Below are 10,466 nucleotides of genomic sequence, written 5' to 3'. Positions count from 1 at the left end.
ACAGCTTTCGTAGCTGTAGATTGCAGCTAAAATCTAATTTTATTTAATTCATTAGATTATTATATTTTAACAATAAATTTAAATACATACACTTGTGTTTTCTTTAATCCAGTTAAAACCAACAGGTGAACAGTATTTTAATCTGTGTTTCAGATAAATTACGATTACAAATTATTTACTTTAATATGAAACACGACCGACTTGTTTAAAGAACAATTTGAAAAGGAAATAGACAATATGTCATCGCATAGATATTTGTCATTGCGATTAGTGTTGTATATTTACATAAATTCACATTACATTGCAAGGTTGTATTACAAGCAACATCTAAAGTTTATGGAGCGTTACACTTTATGTTGAGCGCCGTAACATAGCCCCCTCCGTAAACTTTTATAGAAGATAGAAGTTTACTTTTCTACATCCAACTTGGCTAACTTCACCACAGGCCGTGTGGACAAACCATTTACCGTTTTCACCACAGCGCTTCGTACAACACCGTCCTTACCCCTGTGCACATCAATAACAATTCCCTTCAACCACTCATTTCTTTTTGCCTCACTGTCCACAATGATGACGACATCTCCAATGTTTATATGTTGAGTTGAATCATGATACCATTTTGTTCGCCTTGTTAAGCATGGTAAACATTCTCGCACCCACCGTTTCCAAAATTCATTTGATATCATATTTGTCATACGAAAGTGCTTGCTTAGAGCAGAACCGGTTTTGAGAGAAGTTGACAACTCTCTTATACCATTTGACGATCCAATTAAAAAATGATTTGGTGTTAGGGCTTCTCCTAATGGTGAGTCTAAGGGCACATATGTAAGAGGACGAGAGTTTAATGTAAATTCTACGTCAGCCAAACCTGCTCTTAAGTGTTCCTCTCGCAATCCTCGATTGGGTAAAATTTCCATTAAAATTGATTTGATCGACCGCACCATCCTCTCCCATGCCCCACCCATGTGGGGGGATGAAGGAGGAATAAAAACCCATTCAATGTTTGGAAATTTTCTCTCCACTTCACTTGATGAAATTCTTTCCACTTCTTCTAACAACACTCGGCTCGCTCCTCTGAAATTTGTAGCGTTGTCTGAAAATACTTTACGTGGAGTTCCACGACGACAAACAAACTGTTTAAAAACGAGGAGAAAGGAATCAGTCGACAAAGAGGCAGCTATTTCGATGTGAACTGCTCTCACTGTCATGCACGTGAAGACAACACCCCATCGCTTTTCCTTTCTTCGTCCAACAACAATGTCGATTGGCCCAAAATAATCAATGCCTGTGTTATAGAAAGGTCTAGTAAAGGCTGCTAGTCGCTCTGCTGGTAGACTTCCCATGACTGGCGCTTGCGGCATTGCCTTTCTGATTTTACAATGTTGACATAATTTTGCAACTTTACGCACAGCTGACCGCAGACCAGATATCCAAAAAACTTGACGAATTTCGTTAACGACAATTTCATTATGTTGGTGGTGAAATTTGCGATGGTAGTAGTCTATGACTAAATTTGTTGTTGCATGTTTCTGTGGTAGAATTATGGGATTTTTAATGCTCGTAGGAACAATAGTTGCAGCGTCGATTCTGCCGTTGATTCTTAACATTCCAAATTTGTCTAGAAATGGGCTCAGCTTATACAATGTGCTGCTCTTACACAAACCTCTCTCATTTTTTATTTGTAAAATCTCTTCGTAATACACTTGCTCCTGACAGGTTCTAAAAATGAGAAATTCTGAAGCATTTAAGTCATTGTTTTCAAGAAATGGTTTAAAAGTAGTGGAAATCTTTTCAGCACACAATAATTTGCGAATGAATTCCAATACGGCCATTTGACATCTGCGAAGTCTCTCAAATGTGCTAAAACGAGTAGGATCAGGCGAAATGCAAAGAAATTTCGGTTTTGGTTGTTTGTTCGATATGTGGTATAAAATTTCGCTTGGATTATTTTTTCCAAATTCTGACTGTGGCCATTTGTCTTCCGTATTTCTCAGAAATTCTGGCCCAACAAACCAACGACTAGTGACATCAATGTCAGGTATACTACTCCATTTGGTAGCATCATCCGCCACATTCTGCAATGATGGTACCCACCTCCAGTCTTCTACGTTGGAATCCTCCAGTATCTCTCCTATTCTCACAGCCACAAACTGTTGAAACTTTCTGGCGTCAGATCTTATCCAGTATAGAACGTCTTTTGAGTCTGACCAATATATTTTTCTTGTGATATTGAGAGATGCTTCGTTACATATAAATTTGCAAAGTCGAAGGCCAAGAATAGCTGCCATTAATTCCATTTTGGGGACAGATATTGGTTTTAAGGGTGCCACACGTGTTTTTGATGCTACCAGCGAACATTTTGTATCCCCAGCAAACTCTGCCCGAAAATATGCTGCCGCAGAGTAAGCATCTATACTCGCATCTACGAATATATGCAATTCAAGTTTTTCGGCTTTGTTTGCAAGAGGGTAACATCTGGGAATACGTATGGAGGACATTTTAGGAAGAACTTTCGCCCATTTCCACCATTTGTCACTTTCTGCCCTTTGAATCGGTTCGTCCCATCCTACTCTGGATCTCCAAATATCTTGTAGTAAAATTTTTGCATATATGACAAAATGGCCTAAAAGACCTAAAGGGTCAAATATTGTCATAACTATTCGCAATATACCTCGTTTTGTTGGGGGCACACTTTCATTAAAGATTTCTTTATTAAATTTTTCGAAAAAACTTAATTCATCGTTTGTGGGTTCCCACCACATTCCCAAAACCTTTTCGAATGAATTTTCTAAACGATCAAATATTTTGTTGTTAGTTGTATCGTTGTTCTCTAAATTTTCCAAAACAATCTTCGAATTGCTGAGCCAATTTCGCATTTCGAATCCACCACATTGATGTATGTCCCGCACCGCTTTGGCCAATTCTAGCATTTCTCCCTCGGAGTCTACACTCTGCAACCAGTCATCGACGAATGTATTTTGTAAAATTGCTTGTACAGCCTGTGGGTGTTTATCAACAAAACGCTCTGCATTGCGGTTTTTTACATAATTTGCCAACGAGGGAGAACATGAAGCCCCGAATGTCAAAACCGTCATTACATAAACATCAATGTTCTTTGATGGGTCACCATCGCGCCATAGGAACTGCTGAAAACATTGTTCATCTTTTTTTAAGCGAATCTGGTGAAACATCTCGCGAATGTCACCACATATAGCAATATTTCTCTCCCGGAATCTTATTAATATTCCAACCAAAGATTTTAAAAGATCTGGTCCTTTTAGCAAAACAGAATTTAATGAGACATTCTCTGTCGATGCAGCCGCATCCCAAACTATGCGGATTTTATTTTTGTTTTTATTTCTTACAGTGAAGAGAGGAATAAACCATGATTTACTGTCATTACGTATTTCTGATGGTTTCAGTTTTCGTATATAACCATTTTTTACATATTGTTGAATTTTTTCTATAAGAAATGTTTTTAGTTCTGGATCCCGTTGCATTTTTGATTCTATGCATATGAGTCTTCGTTTCGCCATTGAAAACGAACTGGGTAAATTAACTTCATCCTCCTTCCACAACAAACCGGTTTCCCACCTTTTTTCATGCTCCAGATACCTCGTTGTATTCTCCATTATTGCTTTCGCACGTTCATCTTCCTTTGATCGTAGTTGATTATTTGTTTGCGAAATGCCTACTGCGTCCAAAGAGAAAAAGTTTTTGAGCATTTCATCTAATTTGTTGTAGTTGTTACACGTACAAATATGTAATATGCGATGACAGAGAGTATCACCTATTTGTTGACGGCCATACACACCCCAGCCAATTCTACATCTCGTGGCAATCAATTCATCTCCATTTTCTCTAACTTCAAGAGGAACACACAATTTAGCATTGTCGAGTCCTATTATAATTTTTGCTCTTTCTGATGTATATGGTATTATCGGCAAATTTTTTAAATGCTCACATTTATCAATCTGTGCTTTCGACAATGTTTGTACAGGGAGCTCAAGCTTAGTGACAGTGCGTACATTATTCATTAAAATCTTAGAACTCTGCTTACGGTCTGAAATATACATAGACAATATTTTTGAATTTTCTACCTTTTGTGTTATTTCGCCTGTCCACTGTAAGCACAGTTCATCAGCTGGTCCATCCAGTCCAAGTTGCTCTGCTACTTCGCTTTCAATTAGTGAGCATGATGCACCCTCATCAACCAACGCATATGTATTAAGAGAACAGTCATTTCCAAAGAGTGTTACAGGAATGTATTTGAAGAGAACCTTCTCTTTAGAATGAAATAAAACTTGATGGGTATTATCATCATTTGCATCTTCCTTTTGCACGTTATTTGTTTTGTTTTCATTACTTTTATGCAATAGAGAATTGTGGGGCATTTTACAGTTATCTACTCCGCATTGACGTTTCGAACGACATCTCTTTATGTGGTGTCTTTTGAAACATCGGAGACAAAGATTATTTGAGCGAATAAAATTCCACCTATTATTTACTGAGAGAGAGGTGAAATCGGGGCATTCATATAAAAAATGATTGTTTTGGCATTTGAAGCAAGACAGCTGGTTGATAGACTTGTTACCATCAATGACGTCATGAACCAAGATCCGTTCTTTTTTCGAGTTTTTTGTTTCGCCGACATAAGGTATAAATGATGTAACCTGTGAAGCACAAGAAGCTAAACTGAACAGCCAGTTGTCAAATGTGACTATGTCCGCCTTTAGTTCAGAAATTCTGTGTTTTCCCCAGTCTAATTTTAAATCAGATGGTAGTTTTTCGACTAGCTCATGAAGTAGCATTGGATCATTCAAGAAGTCCGATAAACCTATGGCTTGCATAGTGGTTCTGTAATTTTGTACAGCAAGTGCAAAATTAATTAATGTGTCAAGTCTCTCCTTTCGAACAGGCGGCTCGTTTCTCAGATTCTTTTGTAAAGCTTGTTGTATCACCTCTGGACGTCCGTATAACATGCGTAGGGTGTCAATAGCGAATTTCACCGTACTTGGCATCATAAGTTTGCCCTTTACCGCATCCAGAGCCGGCCCACGTAAACATTTCTGAAGACGTATTAAGTTTTCTTGGTCACTAAAGCCACATCTTTCCGTAGACTGCATATAATTTGTGATGAAGATTGGCCAGTCTTCCGGCTTCCCTGAAAAAATGGGTAAATCCTTGCTGATGGCGTTACGGGCTGCTATGTGAGATGTAGATAAGGTTATATCAGCTGTGTTGTTGCCTAAATTTGGAAAAGACGATGTTAACGGAATGTGGGAATTATTTGGAACGAAACTGATTGATTGCTGCGGAAGGCTTGAACTATTGTGGTAGGGATTAAAATTAGTTGAATTTGAATGGTACTGGGAGTCTGGAAAATTAAAGCTATTGTTCTGAGAGGAGTTGTGAACCGGTGGAAATGTACATGACTGGTGTTGAAGAGTAGGGAGTGTATTTTGTGTTAGGCGCAAATTTCTGTTAAATAGGATAGGATTATGAAAATTATTGTTTGTTGTTACGTCACCAATATTGGCATGACGGGAGCTCGTGGTGTTTATGTCGTCAAAGGTGTACGGATTGTTATTGAGTATTCTCCCGGTTGCTGTTACCTCTCTGTTATTAGCAGTGTTAGGTGCACCAAAAATGTATGCATCTGTGTGTGCTGTCGAGTTTTGTTGTGACATTTGGATATTAGCTGTGGACAATATTCTTTTGTCGGAAGAACTTATCATGCTATTACCAAATCCACCATTGTGGGGCTGTGCAGTCTGATGGGTACCATTAGCGTTACCTGTAGTATTGTTGGTGTTGAAAATATTTGGTATACTACGATTTTGTGACATGGCCGAGCCTGGAGTAATTAAACTGAAACCATTATGCAGAGGAGGCATCAATGTTTGTTGATTCGATATGTGGCTCGTACCGATCGTAAGACCAGACAGTTGTGACGTCATCAATTGTGTATTTGTTGATGAGTTAGTGGTCGTAGTAGATGGTGCAGAAAAAACAGTTTGCCAGGTGACATGTTGTTCCGATTTGCTGTTCGATTTACTCTTGAGTTTAGTGGAAGTCTTGCGAGGGCGTTTTGGAAGGGGGTCTTTGCGTATAAGACCAGAACGAGTGGTTGAAGGAATTTTAAATGATGCGCTTACCTTAGATGTTGATTTGGGAGTTGAGGCGGCGCTATTCGCTGCCTTCAGGATTTCATTGTTCTGCTCGTCGGTGTCGGTATGATGTATGCTACTCGCTGCGTGGGCTCCTGGGGGCGATGCATGGGCCTCGGCGGATGAAACTGCAGCGGCTACATTATCGATATCCACGTTGACGGTTTCTGCAAAACTTTTTCCTAAAGTTGCATCTTCGGTCGGGGTCGCCATTGTAGATTCCTTTAAGTTAACCAGTAACTTTTCCTACACAAGTATTTTAGTAATGTTCAGTCGCTTGGTCCCGATAAATAAAAAACAGTATTTTCAGCTGACAGCTTTCGTAGCTGTAGATTGCAGCTAAAATCTAATTTTATTTAATTCATTAGATTATTATATTTTAACAATAAATTTAAATACATACACTTGTGTTTTCTTTAATCCAGTTAAAACCAACAGGTGAACAGTATTTTAATCTGTGTTTCAGATAAATTACGATTACAAATTATTTACTTTAATATGAAACACGACCGACTTGTTTAAAGAACAATTTGAAAAGGAAATAGACAATATGTCATCGCATAGATATTTGTCATTGCGATTAGTGTTGTATATTTACATAAATTCACATTACATTGCAAGGTTGTATTACAAGCAACATCTAAAGTTTATGGAGCGTTACACTTTATGTTGAGCGCCGTAACAGGTGGATTTTTCAATTTTTTGAGGGTGGTCACGAATTAAAGTCCTTTTCGCTCTAGGACGCATATTTAAGGAGATATGGGCAAAAGAAGTTTTTCATATAAAAATTTCAATTTTTTTAGGTTTTGGGTGGATTTTTCAATTTTTTGGGGGTGGTCACGAATTAAAGTCCTTTTCGCTCTAGGACGCTTAGTTTAGGAGATATGGGCAACAGAAGTTTTTCATATAAAAATTTTAATTTATTTTAGGTTTTGGGTGGATTTTTCAATTTTTTGGGGGTGGTCACGAATTAAAGTCCTTTTCGCTCTAGGACGCTTAGTTTAGGAGATATGGGCAAAAGAAGTTTTTCATATAAAAATTTCAATTTTATTAGGTTTTGGGTGGATTTTTCAATTTTTTGGGGGTGGTCACGTATTAAAGTCCTTTTCGCTCTAGGACGCTTAGTTTAGGAGCTATGGGCAACAGAAGTTTTTCATATAAAAATTTTAATTTATTTTAGGTTTTGGGTGGATTTTTCAATTTTTTGAGGGTGGTCACGAATTAAAGTCCTTTTCGCTCTAGGACGCATATTTAAGGAGATATGGGCAAAAGAAGTTTTTCGTATAAAAATTTCAATTTTTTTAGGTTTTGGGTGGATTTTTCAATTTTTTGGGGGTGGTCACGAATTAAAGTCCTTTTCGCTCTAGGACGCTTAGTTTAGGAGATATGGGCAACAGAAGTTTTTCATATAAAATTTTAATTTATTTTAGGTTTTGGGTGGATTTTTCAATTTTTTGGGGGTGGTCACGTATTAAAGTCCTTTTCGCTCTAGGACGCTTAGTTTAGGAGCTATGGGCAACAGAAGTTTTTCCTTTATAAAAATTTTAATTTATTTTAGGTTTTGGGTGGATTTTTCAATTTTTTGAGGGTGGTCACGAATTAAAGTCCTTTTCGCTCTAGGACGCATATTTAAGGAGATATGGGCAAAAGAAGTTTTTCATATAGAAATTTCAATTTTTCTAGGTTTTGGGTGGATTTTTCAATTTATTGGGGGTGGTCACGAATTAAAGTCCTTTTCGCTCTAGGACGCTTAGTTTAGGAGATATGGGCAACAGAAGTTTTTCATATAAAAATTTTAATTTATTTTAGGTTTTGGGTGGATTTTTCAATTTTTTGGGGGTGGTCACGAATTAAAGTCCTTTTCGCTCTAGGACGCTTAGTTTAGGAGATATGGGCAACAGAAGTTTTTCATATAAAATTTTAATTTATTTTAGGTTTTGGGTGGATTTTTCATTTTTTTGAGGGTGGTCACGAATTAAAGTCCTTTTCGCTCTAGGACGCTTAGTTTAGGAGATATGGGCAACAGAAGTTTTTCATATAAAAATTTAAATTTTTTTAGGTTTTGGGTGGAATTTTCATTTTTTTGGGAGTGGTCACAAATTAAAGTCCTTTTCGCTCTAGGACGCTTAGTTTAGGAGATATGGGGAAAAAAAATTTTTCATATAAAAATTTATTTTTTTTTAGGTTTTGGGTGGATTTTTCAATTTTTGGGGGGTGGTCACGAATTAAAGTCCTTTTCGCTCTAGGACGCATATTTAAGGAGATATGGGCAAAAGAAGTTTTTCATATAAAAATTTCAATTTTTTAGGTTTTGGGTGGATTTTTCAATTTTTTGAGGGTGGTCACGAATTAAAGTCCTTTTCGCTCTAGGACGCTTAGTTTAGAAGATATGGGCAAAAGAAGTTTTTCATATAAAAATTTCAATTTTTTTAGGTTTTGGGTGGATTTTTCAATTTTTTGGGGGTGTTCTCGAATTAAAGTCCTTTTCGCTCTAGGACGCTTAGTTTAGGAGATATGGGCAACAGAAGTTTTTCATATACAAATTTTAATTTATTTTAGGTTTTGGGTCGATTTTTCAATTTTTTGGGGGTGGTCACGAATTAAAGTCCTTTTCGCTCTAGGACGCATATTTAAGGAGATATGGGCAAAAGAAGTTTTTCATATAAAAATTTAATTTTTTTTAGGTTTTGGGTGGATTTTTCAATTTTTTGGGGGTGGTCACGAATTAAAGTCCTTTTCGCTCTAGGACGCATATTTAAGGAGATATGGGCAAAAGAAGTTTTTCATATAAAAATTTAAATTTTTTTAGGTTTTGGGTGGATTTTTCAATTTTTTGGGGGTGGTCATGAATTAAAGTCCTTTTCGCTCTAGGACGCTTAGTTTAGGAGTTATGGGCAACAGAAGTTTTTCATATAAAAATTTCATGTTTTTAGGTTTTGGGTGGATTTTTCAATTTTTTGGGGGTGGTCACGAATTAAAGTCCTTGTCGCTCTAGGAAGCATATTTAAGGAGATATGGACAAAAGAAGTTTTTCATATAAAAATTTCAATTTTTTTAGGTTTTGGGTGGATTTTTCAATTTTTTGGGGGTGGTCACGAATTAAAGTCCTTTTCGCTCTAGGACGCATATTTAAGGAGATATGGACAAAATAAGTTTTTCCCATATCTCCTTAAGTCCTTTTCGCTCTAGGACGCATATTTAAGGAGATATGGGCAAAAGAAGTTTTTCATATAAAAATTTAAATTTTTTTAGGTTTTGGGTGGAATTTTCAATTTTTTGGGAGTGGTCACGAATTAAAGTCCTTTTCGCTCTAGGACGCTAAGTTTAGGAGATATGGGCAAAAGAAGTTTTTCATATAAAAATTTAATTTTTTTTAGGTTTTGGGTGGATTTTTCAATTTTTTGGGGGTGGTCACGAATTAAAGTCCTTTTCGCTCTAGGACGCATATTTAAGGAGATATGGGCAAAAGAAGTTTTTCATATAAAAATTTCAATTTTTTAGGTTTTGGGTGGATTTTTCAATTTTTTGAGGGTGGTCACGAATTAAAGTCCTTTTCGCTCTAGGACGCTTAGTTTAGGAGATATGGGCAACAGAAGTTTTTCATATAAAAATTTTAATTTATTTTAGGTTTTGGGTGGGTTTTTCAATTTTTTGAGGGTGGTCACGAATTAAAGTCCTTTTCGCTCTAGGACGCTTAGTTTAGGAGATATGGGCAAAAGAAGTTTTTCATATAAAAATTTCAATTTTATTAGGTTTTGGGTGGATTTTTCAATTTTTTGGGGGTGGTCACGTATTAAAGTCCTTTTCGCTCTAGGACGCTTAGTTTAGGAGCTATGGGCAACAGAAGTTTTTCATATAAAAATTTTAATTTATTTTAGGTTTTGGGTGGATTTTTCAATTTTTTGAGGGTGGTCACGAATTAAAGTCCTTTTCGCTCTAGGACGCATATTTAAGGAGATATGGGCAAAAGAAGTTTTTCGTATAAAAATTTCAATTTTTTTAGGTTTTGGGTGGATTTTTCAATTTTTTGGGGGTGGTCACGAATTAAAGTCCTTTTCGCTCTAGGACGCTTAGTTTAGGAGATATGGGCAACAGAAGTTTTTCATATAAAATTTTAATTTATTTTAGGTTTTGGGTGGATTTTTCAATTTTTTGAGGGTGATCACGAAATAAAGTCCTTTTCGCTCTAGGACGCATATTTAAGGAGATATGGGCAAAAGAAGTTTTTCATATAAAAATTTCATTTTTTTAGGTTTTGGGTGGATTTTTCAATTTATTGGGGGTGGTCACGAATTA

At 36.5% G+C, this 10,466-nt stretch overlaps 1 protein-coding gene across 1 annotated transcript; it reads right to left on the bottom strand.

Annotated features, from left to right (window-relative positions):
* Window positions 1–407: 407 nt before the first annotated feature.
* LOC142235720 (uncharacterized) lies at window positions 408–6,383 on the bottom strand. The gene has a single exon (XM_075306980.1). It carries the CDS (start codon window positions 6,381–6,383, stop codon window positions 408–410), a length of 5,976 nt encoding a protein of 1,991 aa, XP_075163095.1.
* Window positions 6,384–10,466: the final 4,083 nt, after the last annotated feature.

Source organism: Haematobia irritans, chromosome 4, assembly GCF_050003625.1.
Source record: "Haematobia irritans isolate KBUSLIRL chromosome 4, ASM5000362v1, whole genome shotgun sequence".
Lineage (NCBI taxonomy): Eukaryota > Metazoa > Arthropoda > Insecta > Diptera > Muscidae > Haematobia > Haematobia irritans.
Note: the sequence above shows the minus strand (reverse complement) of the source record. Positions and strands in the feature narration are given on the sequence as shown.

Excerpts from the sequence above, each read along its gene's own strand:
- LOC142235720 (XM_075306980.1), bottom strand. The coding sequence starts at position 6,383 with ATGGCGACCCCGACCGAAGATGCAACTTTAGGAAAAAGTTTTGCAGAA.